Source organism: Micromys minutus (assembly GCF_963924665.1).
Source record: "Micromys minutus genome assembly, chromosome: 26".
Classification (NCBI taxonomy): Eukaryota; Metazoa; Chordata; class Mammalia; order Rodentia; family Muridae; genus Micromys; species Micromys minutus.
Genome location: NC_137961.1, coordinates 5,722,064 through 5,742,695, shown reverse-complemented (window position 1 = coordinate 5,742,695; position 20,632 = coordinate 5,722,064). Strand labels below are relative to the sequence as shown.

The following is a 20,632-nucleotide window of genomic DNA, read 5'->3' as shown; positions in this document are numbered from 1 at the left end:
TCCAGACTGAAAGATCATGGCTACTGATGCTCAGCACAGGCTGTGATGTTGCATAAGGAACAATAAATGGTGTTCCATAGCTGACTGTCAGCCTGCTAAGCGGACATGCAACAGGCCATTTTCTCATCTTCAAATATTATGAATAAAGCCTTTAACGTTAAAGAAAGTTCCAGATTATCCTCAGTGCTATGTGGTGAGTTTGAGGACAGCCTGGCTAATGAAAACCTGGTCTGTGAGTGTCCTAGTCCTCTGCCTGCTCCTGCAGATGCCCACCCCAGTCCAGCTTGTGCTCTGGACTGGTGACCCTCAGACAAATAGCACGTACACAGACGTTCATAGAGCCTTCTTACTAACATTGTTTTTTATGGTAGTTGCTCTGATTTTAGTGGAACCTTGTAAATCAATCAAATTTATTTGTGTCTTCACTATCTGATTTAGTAGAATTTCATATGGTAATATTTATCAATTTGTAGACTTGTAGGATATCACTAGAATAACAAAATCTTGAAAAACTGGCAATAAAACTGTTCAGATGTACAGCATCTAAGTCCTTGTCTAACACATGGACCATATCTTGTGATGCAGTGTTGGAGAGCAGAAACATCACAGTGTTCATTCCAGGAAAGAAGTTCGGGGATGATTTCGATCAGCAAATGACTTTCCCCATTCAGTGCAGCTTTTGGTCTTTTCTTGATATGGATTCATCTTCAAGGAGGAATGTGCAGAAAAGCAGTACTCTGATTGGTCAGATGGTAAGGGCTCTGGCTACTTTACTGTTAGAATACTGTTTAAGCCACCTGTAATCCTAGTGCTTGAGACATGGAAGCAGGATTAGAATCCAAGGTCATCTTCAGCTATCTTGTGAGTTTGAGGCCATCGTGGGCTACATGAAACCTTGTCTCAAAAAAAAAAAAATGGTTTTAAATGTTTCTCAGAAAGCTGTTAGTCTGTTTTCACACTCTTCTCCGGTTCCTGCCTCTTCCTTATGTCTTCCTCGCCTGTTAGGTAGGGTTTCACTGTGTAACCAAGGTGGGGTTGTAACTCATTATAATAGCTAGAACTGGCCACCATGCTGCGTGCTGAGAGCAGACAAGCACTTCATATCCAGCACTGTCTTCCAATGTCTTTGCTGCTGATGCGTGTACGTACTTCACCAGACATCACTGAATAATGGTCCCATTGTTTTGTTTGAGCTATATCCCACCCCTAAATGTTCACTCATGCAAGTCAGATGTCCAGTCAACAGGAATTTGTTTCAAAGTTGAGAAGTTGTTTCTGTGTGTGTGTGTGTGTGTGTGTTTATGGTTGATGTGGGTGTCTTTCTCAATTGCAATCCACCTTGGTTTTTGAGACAGAGTCTCTCTCTGAAACTCAGCAAGCTCAAGAGATCTTCCCTCCTTCCTTCCTTCCTTCCTTTCTTCCTCTTTTAGTTGGATTTATTTTATTTACATTTCAAATGTTTTCCCCTTTCCCAGTTTCCCTTCCATAAATCCCCTATCCTATGCCCCCAGCTTCTATGAGGGTGCCCCATTCACCCACCGCCTCCTGCCTCCCCACCCTGACATTCCCCTACACTGGGGAAATGAGCCTTGGCAGGACCACGGGCTTCCCTTCCCATTGATGCCCAACGAGGCCATCCTCTGCTGCATATGCAGCTGGAGCCATGGGTCGGTCCGTGTGTATACTCTTTGGATGGTGGTTTAGTCCCTAGGCGCTCTGGTTGGTTGGTATTGTTGTTCAAAGGATCTTTCTGTTTACACCTCCCCACCACTGAGATTACAGGCACCTGTGTGGCACTAAGCCTTTCTGTGTTTGCTCTGGAAGATAGAATTCAGCACTTCCTCCTCGTAATTTCACTGACTGATTCATCTCCAGAGCTCTGGAACACTCTAATAAATAATAAATACTCAATAAGAACTTTCTTAAAATGTTGCTTTCCACAAGTGTGACATTTTCCCCAGAAATTGAACTGTGGTTAATACTGAAATATCACTAATCACTAGATAGTTAAATAATAATCAATTTGTATCTATTTCCAGTTAGTTAGCTGTTTGCCCAACCTTTGTGTTTGATGTAGGACTGCAGCTTGATCCCAGCCAACCTTGCAGAGGCGTTTGGATTGCTGGTTAACTGCAGTGAGTCTCCTTGCCACCCACTTCTTCCTGCTGTGCATCACACTTTAAAGAAGGCTGTGGACCCCAAGGGGCTGCTTTATTTAGCTTCTAAGCAGTTCACAACTGAAGATTTTGAAAAGGTAAAGTTAAATAAAATGCTTACTCAGAATGTCTACTTGTTCTCAATTGTTTATTTTTTATCTTTACAATTGGTTACTTATTTATTTGTGTGGTGTATGTGTGTGCACACATGCACGCATGTATTTTTAATGTGTTTGGGCACAAGTGTGCCCCAGGACACATAAAGGTCATAAAATGACTTTGTAGAATGCAGTTGCCTCCTCCTGTGGCTTATGAGGATCAAATTCGGGCTGTCAGGCCGGGCAACAAGTGCCTTTCCTCACTGAGTCACCTCACCAGCCCATTGCGCAGCTTAATACAAGTTTATTTTAGCATTCTTCTTCTTCTCCTTCTTTTTCTTCTTCTCTCCTTCTCCTCCTCTTCTTCTTCTAGAATTTTATCTAGTTCATTTTTTGTTCATTTGTTTTGGCTTTAAACTCACTATGGTGGCCAAGAATAGTCTTGATCCTTATGCTTCTTTCTTTCTTTTTTTTTTTCCTTCCACTTTTTAAAATTGGAAATTCTCTGCATTTACACTTCATATGTTATCCCTTCTCCCAATCCCATCCCCACTCCCCCTCCCATTGCTTCCTTGGAGGTCCCTCTCCCAACCTCCCTCTCCCACCTCAGTGCCTTGGCATACTTCTACTCTGGGATAATAAGCCTTCGCTGGACCATACGCTTCTCCTCCTACTGATACAAGAGAATGCTATCATCTGCTGCATATGCACCTGGAGCCATGTGAACTCATTGGTTGGTGTTTTAGTCCCTGGGAGCTGTGGTGGGTTTGGTTAGTTGATCATTTAGTTCTTCCCATGGGGTTGCAGACCCTTTCAGCTCCTTCAGTCCTTTCTCTAGCTCCTTCATTGGGGTCCTCAAGTTTAGTCTGATGGTTAGCTGCAAGCATCTTCCTCTGTATCAGTGTGGCTCTGGCAGAGCTTTTGAGGAGACATCCATGTCTGGCTCCTGCCAGTAAGCACTACTTGGCATCAGCAATAGTGCTTGGGTTTAGTGGCTGCATATGGGATGGATCCTCAGGTGAGGCAGTTTCTGAATGATCTTTTCTCCAATCCCTGCTCCTCTATTTGTCACTTTATTTCCTCCCATGAATGCGTTGTTTTCCCTTTTAAGAAGGACTGAGGCATCCACCTTCTGGCCATACTTCTCTTTGAGCTTTCTAAGTTCTGTGGATTGTTTCTTAGGTATTCTGAGCTTTTTGGGCTACTATTCTCTTATAAATGAGTACATACCATGAGTGTTCTTTTATGACTGGGTTACCTATATATTGAATAATGATTTTTTACTATGTTTAAGTATGAGCCTTGAATTCCTGATGTTTCAAAGACTTTTAACATGAAGGGGTGTTGAATTTTGTCAAATGCTTTCTCAGCATCTAAAGAAATGATTGTGTGTGTGTTTTTTTTTTTTCTTCTTCTTTGAGTTTACTTATATAGTGGATGACATTGATGGATTTCTGTATATTGAACCATCCTTGCATCCCTGGGATGAAGCCTACTTGATCATGGTGAATGATTGTTTTGATATGTTCTTGGATTTGGTTTGCAAGGATTTTATTGAGTATTTTTGCATCAATGTTCATGAGGGAAATTGGTCTAAAGGTCTCTTTCTTTGTAGGGTCTTTGTCTGGTTTAGGAATGAACGTAATTGTGGCTCAGAAAAATGAGTTGGTTAGTATTCCCTCTGTATCTATTTTGTGGAATAGTTTGGAGAGTATTGGTATTAGGTCTTCTATGAAGGTCTGATAGGATTCTGCACTAAAACCATCTGGTCCTGGGATTTTTTTGGTAAGGCTTTCTTTAGGTATTATGGGGATGTCTAGATGGTTTACCTGATTAAACTTCGGTACCTGGTGTCTGTTTAGAAAATTGTCCATTTCCTCTAGATTTTCCAGTTTAGTTGAGTATAGGCTTTTGTAGTAGGATCTGATTTCTTGAATTTCCAGTTTGTGTTGTTACGTCTTCCCTTTCATTTCTGATTTTGTTAAGTTGGATACGCTCTCTGTACCCTCTAGTTAGTCTTGCTAAGGGTTTATTGATCTTGTTGATTTTCTCAAAGAACTAGCTCTTGGTTTTGCTGATTCTTTGAGTAGTTCTTTTTGTTTCTACATGGTTGATTTCAGCTCTGATTATTTCCTGCCGTCTACTCCTTTCAGGTGTGCTGTCAAGCTGTTAGTGTATGCTGTCTACAATTTGTTTTTGGAAACACTCAGAGCTATGAGTTTTCCTCTTAGTACTGCTTTCATTGCATCCCATAAGTTTGGGTATGTTGTGCCTTAATTTTCATTAAATTCTAAAAAGTCTTTGATTTCTTTCTTTATTTCTTCTTTGACCAAGCTATCATTGAGTAGAGCATTGTTAAGCTTCCACGTCTATGTGGGCTTTTTGTTGGTTCTGTTGTTATTTGAAGACCAGCCTTACTTCATGGTGATCTGATAGCATGCATGGGATTATTTCGATCTTCTTGTATCTGTTGAGGCCTTTTTGTGACTAACTATATGGTCAATTTCTGAGAGGGTGCTGTGAGGTACTGAGAAAGTACATTCTTTTGTTTTAGGATGAAATATTCTATAGATGTCTGTTAAATCCATTTGGTTCATAACTTCTGTTAGTTTCACTGTGTCTCTGTCCAGTTTCTGCTTCCATGATCACTATTATTGTGTTCGGTGCAATGTATGCTTTGAGCTTTAGTAGAGTTTCTTTTATGAATGTGGGTGCCCTTGTATTTGGAGCATAGATGTTCATTCAGGATTTCGAGTTCATCTTGACAGATTTTTCCTTTGATGTCCTTTTTTTTTTTTTTGATGATTTTTGGTTGAAAATCTATTTTATTAGATATTAGGATGGCTACTCTAGCTTGTTTCTTGGGACTGTTTGCTTGGAAAGTTTATTCACAACCTTTTACTCTGAGGTAGTGCCTGTCTTTGTTGCTGGGGTGAGTTTCCTGTATGCAGCAAAATGTTGGATCCTATTGACATATTCAGATTGATAGTCTATGTCTTTTTATTGGGGAATTGAACCCTTTGATATTAAGGAATAGCCATTGCTGTTTCCTGCTATTTTTGTTGTTAGAGGTAGAATTATGTTTGTGGTTTGTTGCAAGATTAATTTCTTGCTTTTCCTAAGGTGAAGTTTCCCTCTTTGTGGTGGAGTTTTCCATCTATTATCTTTTTGGAGGGCTGGATTTGTGGACAGATATTGTGTAAATTTGCTTTTTTCCTGGAATATCTTGGTTTTTTCCATCTATGGTAATTGAGAGTCTTGCTGGATATAGTAACTGGGTTGGCATTTGTGTTCTCATAGGGTCTGTATGACATCAGTCCAGGATCGTCTAGCTTTCATAGTCTCTGTTGAGAAGTCTGGTGTAATTCTTATCGGTCTGCCTTTATATGTTACCTGTCCTTTTTCCCTTGCTGCTTTTAGTATTCTTCCTTTGTTTTGAATATTTGTTGTTTTGACTATTATGTGTTGGGAAGAATTTCTTTTCTGGTTCAATCTATTTGGGGTTCTGTAGGCTTCTTGTATATTTGTGGTCATCTCTTTCTTTAGGTTAGGGAAGTTTTCTTGTATAATTTTGTTGAAGATATTTACTGGTCCTTTTAGTTGGGAGTCTTTACTCTCTTCTACACCTATTATCCTTAGGTTTGGTCTTCTCATTGTTTCCTGAATTTCCTGGATGTTTGGGGTTAGAAGATTTTTGCATTTTTTTATCACTATCGTGTCAATGGTTTCTATGGTATCTAATGCTCCTGAGATTCTCTCCTCCATCTCTTGTATTCTGTTGGTGATGCTTACATTTGTGACTCCCAGTGTCTTTCCTAGGTTTTCCAAGTTTTGGGTTGTCTCCTTTTGCGATTTCTTCATTGTTTCTGTTTTCAATTCCTTCACCTGTTTGTTTGTGCTTTCCTGTAGCTTTTAAGTGATTTTTGTGGGTTTGTGTGTGTGTGTGTGTGTGTGTTTCCTGTTTAAGGGCTTTAACCTGTTTTCGTGTGTTCTCCTGGCTTTCTTGTACTTCTTTAAGTGTGTTATTAATGCGCTTCTTGGGATCTCCATCATCATCATGAAGTATGAGTTTAAATCTAAATCTTGTTTTTCTGGTGAGTTAGGATATCCACTATTTGCTGTGGTGGGAGAACTGTGAGGTTGTCTTGGTTTCTGTTTCTTAGGTCCCTGCACTTGCCTTTTGCCATCTTGTTATTGGTGATGCCAGGTGATCTTGTCTCCATATGGAGTTTGTGTCTCCTGTGGGTCTTTGGGCCCTAGGTGTTCGGCTGTCTGTGTAGGCTGTGAGTTCCAATGGCAGTGCCCAGTCCTGATGCAACTGGGCCAGCTCTGTCCTCGTGCCAGCAGTGCCCCCTCCCAGGCAGCACTGCTACCTGCACCCTGAGAGTTCAGTGGGGCCTCTCCTGGGATAGTCAGTGGAGAGGGAATGTGGACTCACCCCTGGGCTCAGGAGTGAGAGCCCTACTGTGGCTCTTCCAGGTGCCCAGCAACCTGTGGGCAGGCCGCCAGTCCTGATGAAACTGTGGGTCTGGCCTTGGGCTGGAAGTCTCTAATTTTCAAGTGCTAAGATTACAGGCATTTGGGCTGGAGAGATGGCTCAGCAGTTAAAAGCACTGACTGCTCTTCCAGAGGTCCTGAGTTTAATTTTCAGCAACCACATGGTAGATCACAACCATCTGTAATGAAATCTGATGCCCTCTTCTGGTGTGTCTGAAGACAGCTACAGTGTACTCATATAAATAAAACAAATAAATCTTTTTTTTTTAAGATTGCAAGAAAAATTTAAGGAAGATATAAGAATTAGTTGGGCATTAAGAAATGGTAAGATATGCCAAGTGGTGGTGGTACATGCCTTTAATCCTGGAGTTTGGGAGGCAGAGACAGGCAGATCTCTTGTGAGTTCAAGGATAACCTATTCTACAGAATAAGTTCCAGGACAGCTAGGACTACATATAAAACCCTGTCTCAACAAACCCAAGACAGAGAAATGGCTTCTGGGAGAAGTGAGCCTTTCCCCCACTGGAAGCACAAAATCATCTAGTAGTTCAATTCGGTGCATAGTACACTCTGCAGTTAGAGAGGCTATTCTAGGCAAACTTTCATACTTGTGTTACGAGCCAAAGGCAATGACTTAAAATGCTCAGTGACTTGTAAATGGCCCAGATATTTACTTAAGTTTGATGCAAAAAATATGGAAACTTTTAAAAGTCAGATGCCAGCACACTTTGAAATTATAATGAATCCATAATAAAATTAAATCTTTTAATTTTTTATATTTTTAACTTAGCTACTGGCATTTGCAAAGAGTTTGAATATGGAATTCAGCTTGGAGGCAGAAAGAATGATTCATGGCTATTATCTAGCGAGTCGCAGGATCAGAACAGATTCTATACATGGATCAAAGCTGTCAGCGTCTGCACTAAAATATTTGTAGGTATTCAACTCAGGATTATAATGTCAAAATTGACTTTTAGATATGAATTTAATTAACTTGTTTTTAATATTTTTCTGTTTGACTTATGGTTGGTTGATTATTTACTTTGTTTCAGAAAAGTTTAAGATGACTTAATGACTTCCTTTGTTATATTTTTAAGTCATTCAGACCACTAGTAATTCTTTTCCCTAAATTATTTTTATTGGATCTTCTGTATGAGACATGCCTGAGAAAAGCGCAAAGATTTCAATGCAAACGATTGCTTTTTAATGTGGTTGTTTGTGTTCCAAGTATGTAGTAGTTGGGCCTAAAGAAACTTTCCTATTAAGTAATTTATTATTCATATGTGCAGATTGTGTTTAGATCTAATCTACCTCCATTCCCTCCCTTTGAACTGCCCTCCTCTTCCTCCCAATAGAAACACTACATTGTTCCTTGAAGTTCTTTTTCATTTATGCATTTAGTGTAGTGTCAAAAATTGAACACAAGACTTATGTATGCAAGGCCAGCACTCTACCGGTAAGACATATGCCCAGCCCTTTTTTTCTTATACTTTAAATAAAACACATCAATAAATGCAGTTACTCTTTTAGGAAGTAAATAATGAACAGCTAATGTTATAAAAGAAATTAGATTCACAGAATCTAAAATGAGTAATGCATCTTCCTAACAGTGTGTTTTCTTGCCCTTGTCCCCAGAGGTAATCACACTGTTAAGTTTAAAAGACTACTTCCAGAAATTACCAATTCAAATATCAGCACAGGTGAAGATGCAGCTCTGTTAATAGTCTTTGCTGAGCATGCACACATTTGTCAGTTCAATCCTCAATCCCGCATAAAGTGGGTAGCAGCTGGGGTGGTGCACACTGAGGAGTTCAAGGCCAGCCTGGTCTACAGAGTCAATTCCAGGACAGCCAAAGCTACACAGAGAAACATCTTCTCAAAAACAAACAAAAGACAAAACAAAAACAGAGTGGAGGCCAGAGTATCAGAAGTTCAAGGTCTTCCTGGTTAAGAGTAAGCTCAAGACTTGCCTGTGCCTGATCTCAAAGTAAATAAATAACACCAAATACCTTCATTTATACATTGTTTCATGTAGAAGCCTGGGATCGGCCTCAGCTGTCATTCCAGATACACCAACAAACCTTGCCTTTGAGACTCGATCTTTCCCTGGCCTGTAGCTCACTGAACTGTGCCAGGGATGCCCTGGGATGTGCTTGTCTCTGACTTTCTACTGTTTAGAATTATAATCATGGCCAATAAGTGAAAGCTTCAGTCCTTCTTAGAAAAAAAATAAGTGTATAGCACCTTCTCGGAGTGTGGTACACCTGGACCTTAAATCATTAATAATCCCAGAGCTAAGGATATAGCCTTGTGGCAATTTTTTGGTATTCAAAAATCATTGTTTAATCTATACACAACAAGAAAACTGACTGTTTCCATGTTACGTTCTGTTCTACATGTGCTTTATGCTTATGGTGACTAGTAAGATTTCAATGCATAGCATCAAACCTCTAAAAGAATTAAGTACTGACAAAAATATATTCATATAGTTTTATTCCAAAATGCTTTTAAAAATCTGTACATGTGTCTCTCTTTTTTAAATAAAGTTGTAAGAAAAAAAATACTAAGTTAAAAAAAAAAAGAATTACAGTCATATACCACTTTTTGCACCCAGCTTTTTACATTGGTTTTGGGAATTTTTTAAATTTATTTTATGAGTACACTGTAGCTGTCTTCAGACACGCCAGAAGAGAGCATCAGATCCCATTACAGATGGTTGTGAGCCACCATGTGGTTGCTGGGAATTGAACTCAGGACCACTGGGAGAGCAGTCAGGGCTCTAACCACTGGGCCATCTCTCCAGCCCCTGGTTCTGGGAACTAAACACAGGTGTTTGTGTTTGTACAAGCACTTTACCCACTGCAGTATCTCCCTAGATATAGAAATGTGTGCATGTTTCTGTGTACGTGTTGGCTCTTGCATGTGTATGTGTACATCTGTGGCAGCATAAATGTGCATATGTGTGAGGGGCAAGAAGGCTAGTAGTTGATGTCAGGTATCTTCAGTGACTCTCCACCTCATCTGAACTTGGAGCTCACTTACTGGACTAGCCTAGCTGTTGAGCAAACTCAAGGGATCCTCCCTTCTGCCTTTAGCAGTGGCACTGCAGGCTCTCACAGCTGCGCCCAGCTTTTTCATGTGGGTGCTGGGGACAGGTTAGGTCCTCATGCTTGTGGAATAAGCCCCTTATCAGTACTTACTAGACCATCTTTTAAAATATTTATATTTAAATATATAAAATATATATTTTAAAATATTTTTTATATACAGTGTTTTGCCTTCTTGTATGCCATATGGTTGCTAGGATTTGAACTCAGGACCTCTGCAAGAGCAGTCAGTGCTCTTAACCGCTGAGGCATCTCTCCAGCCCTTATTTATTTAAGTCAGTATGCTAAACATATACATAAGCAAACAAATATATTTTGTATTGATAATAGACCCATTTTTTCCCAAATGGAGTTATATACACAGAGTAGAGAGTTATCTATTTTAACAGCCACTTCAGTGTTACTGTGCCGTGCATGTGATTTTATGTATGGCTCCATCATGGTTTATACTCCCTCACCTAAAGCCCATTATTCCACTTAATATTTTAAAATACAACCTCAAAGTATTAAGATCAACAGTAAAATAATCCAGTAAACAAGTTAGTGTGTAGAATGCTCCTCATATGTCTACAGGGATAGGTATGTTTAATTACTTTCCTCAACTATATGACTAAATAAAAAAAGTGGAAAAGGGAAGTCAAGATAAAAAATCAACTCCTTAATGAAAATCTCTAAGTACTAATCAGAATTATGAATAAAGTCATATTTATAATACCCGGGCAAAACTACACTGCATCAGCTTTGGAAGTTCCACTATTTCACGTTGCCTTTTGTGCCTTTATCTGTGGTAAGATACTCTGAACTTAAACTTCTGTGACCTCACATTAGATGGGACTACTATACGGCTCCCAATCAGGCAGAGTTAATTTTAAGATAACTCTACCTTTGTGAATTGTATGGACAAATTCTGAGACTGGGTACAGGTTTATAGGGATGAGCAAGAGAAAAGAACACTCACTACAGAGAAATTCTCCTCTTCTATAGAATATTCATTTATCTCCCCTTTATGAAGGATATTTTTCAGGATTCTAACTGCAGTAATCAAATGTTTCACTGAGAGACAGTCATAGATTTGAATTATGATCTTGATCTAGGTTATGAAAGGTTAATAGAATAAATGCAAAGTCTCCAACAAGGTTCCCAAGCTTCCTAGTGCAAGTGTGGCTCTGTGGGAAGAGGTGGTGCCACCTATTGAGAGCTTAAGTTTTCGTTCTGTCCATGATTAATGTGAAGAAACATGTAAAGTGATTTATCATTTTGAGATTTAGGTTGTACTAATAGAACATGTAGTAAGAGGAGGAAAATGAGACTCTGCCTTACCTCCACCCTGACAGCTTAATGGGACACACGGTGCTCTATGGTAAAGATCAACCAAAGCAGGTCAGAAGGAAACATCTTAAGGAAAGTTTGTTTCACCAGATATGGTGGCACACACCTAAAATCCCAGTTTTCATAAGGCAGGTGGATGTCTGAGTTCACTGCCAACCTGGTAGCAAGTTCCAAGATAGATAGGGCTACATAGAGATTGAAAAACAAACAAAAAAGCAAATTATGTTTTATGACATCGTGCATGTGTGCATAGCTTAGGCTGGAACTCAGGGCCTTAAACCTTTTAGTCACACCCTCCTGTCATTCTATATACTAGAAATATTTACATTGGAATAAGCCATGAGCCAACTATGAAAATAACTGAATATTTGAAGAGGTGTCACATTTTGATCTCTAGTTCCTGCTGACAGAACAGGACCAGTGGGTGGAAACCATGTGGACAGTCATTTCAGCCCAGATTTATAGTTTGCAGGTTAGAGTTTATCCTCCCTTTATAAACACACACACACACACACACACACACACTCTCATGCCGAAGTCCCTCAGGCAATAAAGTCTACAGACTCAAGTTCAGTCCCCTGAATCCAGTGCCCAACAGTCACACCTGCCTGATGAAAGCTGAGCTACTTCAGGTAAACACAGTTTACATGTTTGGAGGTAAGTTACCCAGACAAGTACTGAGTGGTAGCTTATGTTCAGAGGGGATGATGTAATGAGCTCAGGATGCTGTGGACAGAATTTGCTTATGTATCAAGAATTTTGAATTGTAAGATCCATGAGGACATTAGATAGGGTTGTCAGAGGAACCAAAGGTCTCTATGTATATGTGTCATATATCGGAAGAGAGTTAGTCGGGCTTGTTTCCCCTTCTGCATGTTTATTGGAGCAGAACGTGGAGGTGTTGCAGAGTGCTAAGTATTAGTTCCCTCCCCTTTTTGTAGGTCAGGATATTTGCTTCTTCTGACACAATTTATTAGATAGTGGGAAAGAAATAGCTTAAAAAGTGTGCAGACCTTTAACACATGGCTCATACATATCGTTTTATTTAAATATGTACAGTAACATTTTTACTAACCTGTTTTTCCTTAGAGTTTCTTTATCTGAAGCCCACGCTCGACTGAGCTTAAGGACTAAGGTGCTCAGAGAAGATGTACTGATTGCAGCCTTATTGTTTGAAATATCTCTCACATTGAAATATGGTAATGCAGTAAGTTAGTAATGCTCCTAAATATTCTTAGCTTATTCAATGGTTCATTTTAAATACTTGAAATTTAAATACTTGAAAAATAATTAATCTTTGTTACTGGATACGTCTTATTTGAATTTGCACATTTACTGTTTGTTCAAGACAGTTTCACCATGTAGCCCAGGCTGGTTGTGAACTCAAAATCTAATCAGTCTAAGCGCTAGGATTGCAGGTATATGCCACCGTGCTGGTGACAGTGTCATCTGTTAATAAACACCTACTGGCGCATGATTCCTGTTTGGAGTATTTGTGAAACTAGGCCTCAGCGCAGGACCTAGGCTCACCCTTGACTTGTTGCCAAGCCTCAGCCTCCCAAGTACCTAGATCTCTGGGTGCTGACCACTGAGCTGTTCCTTCACTGGTACACCAAGCCAAGGACTCAGGATCCCAAGGGGCTTGTAATCATGTACAGATTTGTGTCGTGTCCTTTCCAAAGGAGACAGACTGTAAATTTTATGAAATAGGTTAGAGATAAATGACTACTAGAAAAGATTGTCATCCTGAACTTGTTAAAAACTGGTTCCAACAAATACTACTATTTGTCCTTTTTTCCTTAAGGCTGTATCATCAAATCTGACCCGATTTTAAGTACCAGATACTGCACTCTCCACACTGCCCTCCCTCTGCCTTTCTCCACATGACTGTAAAGAACAAGAAGTGAGATAATAGGAGTCAGGGACTGCAGAGATGGCTCAGTGGTTAGAGCCCTGACTGTTCTTCCACAGGTCCTGAGTTCAATTCCCAGCAACCACAAGGTGGCTCACAGCCATCTGTAATGAGATCTGATGCTCTCTTCTGGTGTGTCTGAAAACAGCTGGTGTACTTACATATAATAAATAAATCTTTAATTTAAATGTTTATATACATCATAAATTGCTAATAAAAGTCCATAAAATATTAGATGGAGAAACAAAACTCACAAGGTAAAAGATGTTGCTCAAAATGTTCAAAGGGGGAAAACAAAGGACAAATATTTAATAACAAAAATGTCTAGGTCAGCTGAACTTATACAACAGATAAATGCTCTGGAGAATTACAGTAAGATTTGCAAATTAAGAATAAAGGAGACTTCTGTGAGGGCTATTCAACCTGAAGGATGAGATAGAGCAGATACAGGGCACCACAGTGAAAGGTCCACGGTGACCACATCATTGCTAACCAGGCTATAACACACACACACAAATCTGAATCTTAAGAGTTTTATCTAACAGAGATGGCATTTTAAGTCAAGTGGATGAAGCCACCTAAAATATAATTACATGACTGTCTGAAGAATTCCAGTTTAGAAATGTGTTAGGAAAAAACTTAGGAAACAAAAACTAGAACATAGAAAGACATGATGTTCCACAAGCCAATAGTTTCCCAAGTGCACACTGGACTCATGCTGAGGATTATGGTTGCATCTGCTAAGCCAGGTCTGGCCTGCCCATGACCAGAGCTGTCTGGAGCTAGAGTAGAAACGAGGACTAACAGTGTCACCATGGAAACAGCCCATAGACTCCTGATATTGCCAGGAAAGGGGGCAGGAGCAGCAGCTGCAGAGGATGTGTGGTCCAGGGATTGTTCTTCTCCAATGTAAATACTAAAATACTTGCGAAATCCAGTGAACTAATGATAGTGCAGTGAGCCTGGTCCTGAGTGTGGGGAGAGCAATCAGGTGAGGATTCAGAGCATTAAGGGATGGGCCTTAGAGGGATCTCAAACCTGGCTGAGTAACACATACTGAAGATCATCTTCTATTTAAAATATATTTAAATCAGCTACACGTGATAATCCCCACCTTTAATCACAGCACTCAGAGGAAGAGCCAAGCCAGTAAAGTTGAAGCAAAATAAAGGGCTACCAAAAACAAAACTTGAAAATAAACCAAAGTCAGTATTCAGTAGTTAATTTTTAAACCCTTATTCTGTTGAAGTGTACCTCCATTTTTAAAGTCTCACTTTATATTTTGTTCTTTGTTTAGGGGCCACCGCATTTTGTGTTGCTCCCAATGCATTATTTCCATTTGAACTGTATAACGAAGAATATTTAGAGAAAAGAGATCTCTACTTGACTCAGTGCCAACAGCAGCTCCAACAGTTCATTGGCACATGTGGACCTGGGACAGCGGTCTTCACTAGTGATGAATAAGCACTATGCCTCCGTAAACCTCGGTAAATACGTGATTGGAGCAATGGTTCAGATGTGTATCACCTCACTTTGTCAGAATGCCCCCTTCATGATTACAAATATGCAAATAATCCATATTTAAGACCAACAATTGTTAAATACAAGGCAAGTAGTCTTCCTGTCAAGAGGTGGTTCTACTACAGGGCCATGTGGCACTTGCGATTTTTAGGTATTGCTCTGAACAGCAAGTTAATGGTGCAGTACATACAAATTAAGACTTGCTTTGTGATTTTTCATGTTCTGGTTAAATCTAGGTCTCTAGGGTAAAAACAATTCTTATTTTTTAAAAAGCCAACACAACTGGAATGTCAGAAATGTCTATCCTGGGAATCAAATCCAGAGCTTTGTACCAGTTAAGCAACCACTTCCCAACCTCTTACATAGGCCCAAGTCATCAGAATGTTGCTGAATTCTTAAGCTACTTACTAAACTTAGGGATTCTACTGTTTAAGGATTTAGCAAAGTCTTCACTTGAGGAAATCCAGCTTTAGAGTTGTCAGGTGATGATCCTGGACAGACTGTCCTGCCACTCTCTTCCCTGCTGGGAGCTGCTGGACACGCTAGTTCAGGATTGCTTGTGTTGACATGTTGACAAAAAGTAAATGAAGTCGGCAGTTCATGAAAGATGAGTTTATTTTACTATGAGAATGACATTTTAAAGTACTGCCCACAGCAATTACAATTAGCTGTTCATTTCTACATAACTTATTTATCAATATCAAATTAAATTTTAATTTTCACCATTTGCTTCTGTTCAGTTTCTTGACCAAGTCTTCATTTTACATTCCAAAATGTGTGCTGCACCTTCACACACAAACAAAAAAAAAAAAAAAAGAAAAAAAAAAGTCAGAAGCCCAAAATCATTTTTTTCCATCAAAACCTAGGTCCAGGTGTCCACCCTCAAGTTCTACAAAAGCCAAGCGGCTCCAGTCTCCTCTGAGTTACCAAATATTATTCAATCGAGACATGGCTGATCAAGCAAACTTACCCAAAGCAATGAAGGGTTTGTAAACATTACAGCTCCCAAAGCTGGACACGCACTGCAGCTACCTACATGCTGGGGACAAGAAACAGGAGCCCGTTTTAACAACAGCATCACACATTAGTCATTTTCATCACCTATACACTGCTGGCATCTCAGTCTCAAGATTCTTTCTTCAAAGAAGCCCTCAGCTGGGTAAACGGCAAACACTTAAGTCATCATTGTACCAGCCAGTTAACCAAACCACAAGGAAACGGTAATGCAGCTTATACCTTTACTGGCAGATGCAGTCCTGGTAGCTTGTTTCAATCACTTTCCACGACAAGTTTTGGAAAACATTTGTTCAAGCACCTTCAAAAGAGACAGGTTCTGTTGCACCTAAAAATTAAAATATTGTGAACTCACTTTACCTCCATATTTTAGTACCTCGTATGAGTGTGTGCTGTGTACTCTTGTGTCAGCTTGACACAAGCCAGTCAGCCACTGGAGCAGGCTGCCCCAAGTGTGAAAATGCCTGCTTCAGACAGGGCTGCAGCCAAGCCTGTAAGCTTTTTCACAATCAGTGATTGGGTGAGGGGGAAGACCCTTGTGGGCGGTGCCACCAGCCCTGGGCTGGTTAATTCCTCCAGGTTCCTGCAGTGCTTGAGTTCCTGTCCCATTAATCACAGACAGAAAAAAAGCATTTTATCCATGCCCTTCACTGGGGCAGTGCCGACTTCAAGGAGTCGAGTTCCAAGTCTTTGTTTATCCGTCTCGGGCCTGCAGTGCAAAGAGAAATATATACAATTCTGCAGACCATCACCTGCACATTAAAACAGCAAACGACATGGCCTGGATCACAAGTCCTGCAGAACTCTGAGAAATCCTTAACCGTTTTCATATTAGCCAGTGTCGGCGTTAGGATAGCCCCTTCCCCCAGCGATGGCTCCAACCACAGGTGACAGGAACCTGGCACATCCATTGCCGTGGAAACAGCCAAAGCATTCCCAGAAGACATCAGTTCAAAATCACACCTCCACCTGGGAGCAAGTGACGTCACAACCCCTATAAAAGACTGAAACTCCTCTTTTTCTCTTCTCTTGACCCAAACCCCTTCCCCATTCTATTAAACCTCTCCACCTGGAACCGTGTTCACTTGGTGTGGTTTGTGCGGGCACGGGCAGAGAAATCATCCCCACCCTGTCTGGAATTCAAGACGTTCGAAATTTTGTTCCAACTTCAAAGTCTCTTAGATCGTACTTACAAGTGTGATCCCGGAATAAAAATCCTTTTACAGTCCTGCCAATACTTTACATCAAACATTAGTCTTTGAGGGAAAAAAAGCCTAAAACTGACGGTCCTATCATCTAAGAAACAATACTCTCCGCCTCTGTAAAACGTACTACGGAAAAATTGATGGCCCACTTAGGAAGCCTGAAACAGGCTGCATGGTGGCTTTCCTTGGGAACACAAAGGGACTCCCGCCACTGTGCAGGCCGGGGAGAAAGCTGCCGCCAGAAGCGGCCGCTCCTCCCTGCACTTCGAAGCGTCCTGAGGCGCAGGCCTTAAAACTAGGAACTGGCTTAAAATCTGGAGACCATTTCGAAGCCGGAGCGCGCCGGAACGAGGCCCGCCGTGCACAGCAGGCCGTGGGGCCCACCGTACCCGGCGTGGGACACGCGCCGCCAACCCGCACCGCTCCGCACCCTCGGGGGAGGTAGTCCGCGGGACTCGCACCTGGAAGAGTCCGAGGACACGCCGGGTTCCGCCGCCCCGGCCTCCGATGCCCGCCAAGGAGCAGGACCTCCTTACGCTCCATGGCGCTGTCGGGAAAGAAAGCGGGGCCGCGTGCGCAACCCTAGGGCGCTCCTGCAGGCCCCGCCCCTTCCGGCCAGCCTCTTCCGAGTGCCCGCCTTCACACCGCCTCTTCCTGCTCTGTGTTTCTGTTTGGGGCGGAGGGAGCAGGTTGTGGGAATTAGTGAGTCTACTCCAGCCAGATCTTTTAATTACCTTTGCAAGTGATGAATAATGCCTTAAAATAGGACAGTCTCGCAGCCCTGGTCCATAAGGTTGTTTGGTTTTCTACAGCCTCACCAACTTCAGTGTTTAAAAACCGTTGGTATTAGCAACTCCATTTAATTTTTTTTTTAAGATTTTATTTTATTTTGTGAGTATGGGTGTTTGGCCTACATTCGAGCCATGTGTGCATCACCTGCGAACCTGGTACCCTCAGAGTTCAGTAGAGAATGTCAGACCCAGGAGGAGTTATATGAGAGACAGTTATGAGCCAATTTACTGTGTGGGTGCTGGGAATCTAACCCTGGATCCTCTGGATAAACAATCACTGTTCTTAACTGCTGAGACATCTCCAACCCACAGCAGCTCCATTAAAGTTAGGGTTCTGGAATCAGCAAGCACATGGACACACACTCACAGAAAGAGAGATAAAAATTGGTTGTCAGAAAAAAAAGTAGAAGCTGTTAACAAGTTTGATTTGTAATAGTAATAGAATTTTTCTTAGTAATAAAGTAGTCACCTACTGTGTTAAAGAGTTACTATTGTTGAGTCTGATGGTCGTGATGTTGGGGAGGAAAAGGGCTTATTAGATTTAGCATTCTACATCACTTCGCCACTGAAGAAAGTCAAGACAGGAACTCAAGCAGTACAGAAACCAATGCAGAGGCCATGAAGCGGTGCAGCTCACTGGTTTATCTTATACCTTCTCAGCTGCTTCCCAGGACCAGGAGTATCCTAACTTACAAAGAGCTGGCTTCTCTCTGAGCCTCTGACTTTTTACTCTGCTTGGCCTCAAACTAGCTCTGGCAGTCTGTTCTCCTGGCTCCTTCTCACTCCCTGGCTCAGTCTGTGCCTCCCCCATCAATCACTAAGAAAATGCCCCATAGGCTTGTCTACAGCCTGTTCTTATGTTAGCAGTTTCTCAACTGAGCCTCCTCTTCAACCACTATAGCATGTGTCAAATTGACACCAAACTACCTACCAAAGTTACCTTGTTTATGAATGCTATGATTGTTATTGATTTTCTAGCTTTGAAATTTTTTATTGGTAGCATATTGCAGGATATTTGATCACATTGTGAACCCCAAGAGTGTGTCATTTAGTTTAAAAAAACAAAACAAACCCTGTTTCTGGTTGTGGTGTGGCTCAGCCCTTAGCACACACCTTTATTCCCTCTGGCTGGAATACTGACACACCCTTAGTACACACATTGAGTACCAAACAAGGAAGGTAAATTGAGTTTGTAGAAGGAAGCACTCCTGTTTAAAAGTGATGTCTAACTGATTGGCAGACAAAGTGACAAATCAGAGAAAGATTTGACAGAGTAGGATATACCCAACTCTTAAGAGAAAGGGAAAGAAAGCTACTTGAGAGGCAGGCAGAGAAAAAGAAAGCCCATTTTACTGGGACATTTATACAGAGACAAGTTACAGAGAGAGAATGGGTGGGTTTGAGGCCAAGCAGAGTAAAAAGTCAGAAGCTGAGAGAGAGGCCAGACTGACTCCGTCAGCCTGGAGAGGAGTCTGAGCCAGAACAGCTGGGTTGGCCAGGCAGCCAGAGCTCAGAACGGGAAGCTTTTCTGTCACCCAACAGTGTGTCTCAGACACTGAAAACATTAAAGGCCTAGGTTAGATTGTACGAAGCTAGAAGCTTCAGGCCTAGGCCTAGACTAGAAGACACAGGCAGTAAGCCTTCGAGATGACAATTACTCCAGGCAGATCAAAGTTCCTTTTACAGGAGTACAGTGTGTGTGTGCTCACATGAGGCCAGAGAAGAGCTATGCGGACTTCATTCAGTCCTTCACCCTTATATGTCTTCTCAGGATGGGACTCAGGTAGGTAGGCAGGCTTGAGTAGCAAACACTTCAATCTGCCACAGCACCTCCGTGGCCCGGACTTCCAGATTTTATACCCTGGCTACAAAACATGAAGCTTGGTGCCCGAAAGAGGAATGTTTACGACCTTGTCTGAAATATACATGTGAAAAAGTAAAATCAAGTTATTAAATCGGTTAAAAATAAAATCATCCCATCTCTGCCTCTCTCTAAAGGAGCTGGAGAGATGGGTTTGTGGGTAAAGGGTTTGCTGCATGTTGCCAACGTGACAGAAGCTAGAGTTACCTTCGAAGCTGAAGGGACTTTAACTGAGGAATTTCGTGTATCAGATTGACCTAGGTGTGTCTGTGGGGAAATTTTGCTTGATGGTCGATGTGGGAGGGCTCAGCCTGCTGTGGGTGGGGCCAGGACTGGGCAGGTGGTCCGGGTGGTATAAGAAAGCACTGGGGCAAGCAGTGTGGAGCAAGACAGAAAGTGGTATTTGTTTATGGTTTCTGCCTCAGTTCCTTCCTTGAATTCCTGCCTCGACTTCCTTCAGTGAAGAACTATGATGTAGAGCTGTAAATGAAATCGAGCCCTTTTCTCCCTAAACTCGTTTTGGTCATTGTTGTTATACACAACAGAGAAGCACATTCGGACACCGTGAAGTCCCCGTGCACTGGGCATGTGGACAGAGGAGGATCCCTGGATCTCAGTGGGCAAGGCTGTAAAAAGGATCCCTGAGATTACAGCCGACTTTCTCAGTCCTTACTGTCAGCCACACCGGAGAGGAATGTTTCCCTGAACGGACGGACAGACGTCTCCCAAGAAAATCTGTCGTGGTTGAGCAAGCAATTCCAGCAGGGCAAGGCCATTGTAGTCTCCATGGACTCCCCACTGGGGCGTCTCCCCACTGTGGGTCTGACGTCACTATTTGAAACAGTTTAATTTGCTGAACTCCGCCTCTGGCCTCTTTCTGCTTTCTGTCTCTTTACTCTGTACTCTGAAATCCAGCTGCCGGTCGAATCTGTGAGTTCCAGGTCCAGTAATATTCTGTCTTAGAAAGATGTGAAGAGTGAACTGTTTCTGGCCTCCACGCGCATGCGCGTGTATAGATACTCAATCCACACAAATAAGGTGGGGGCTGAGTGAGGAAGTCACCTAATATTGGCCACCATGTGGGTGCTGACCTCTGCATGTGTGCAAGCAGGAATATGTACACACACACACACACACACAC

At 41.6% G+C, this 20,632-nt stretch overlaps 1 protein-coding gene and 1 long non-coding RNA gene across 2 annotated transcripts in view; one reads left to right on the top strand and one right to left on the bottom strand.

Moving 5' to 3' along the window:
• MCMDC2 (minichromosome maintenance domain containing 2) overlaps positions 1-14,563 on the top strand; it is a gene marked incomplete at both ends in the record, with an annotated part of 28,588 nt that extends 14,025 nt beyond the window's left edge. The window contains 5 exons of the mRNA XM_080938625.1: positions 586-752; positions 2,078-2,254; positions 7,542-7,684; positions 12,277-12,386; positions 14,397-14,563. Coding sequence (XP_080794751.1) covers positions 586-752; positions 2,078-2,254; positions 7,542-7,684; positions 12,277-12,386; positions 14,397-14,563 — 764 coding nt within the window. The remainder of the gene's footprint in view (positions 1-585; positions 753-2,077; positions 2,255-7,541; positions 7,685-12,276; positions 12,387-14,396) is intronic.
• Positions 14,564-15,217: 654 nt separating this feature from the next.
• On the bottom strand, positions 15,218-17,436 carry LOC308437400. Its single transcript, XR_013975556.1, has 4 exons — positions 17,301-17,436; positions 15,857-15,962; positions 15,591-15,659; positions 15,218-15,406 (listed from the first exon to the last, which is right to left on the bottom strand). It is a non-coding gene; the product is annotated as an uncharacterized lncRNA (long non-coding RNA).
• Positions 17,437-20,632: the final 3,196 nt, after the last annotated feature.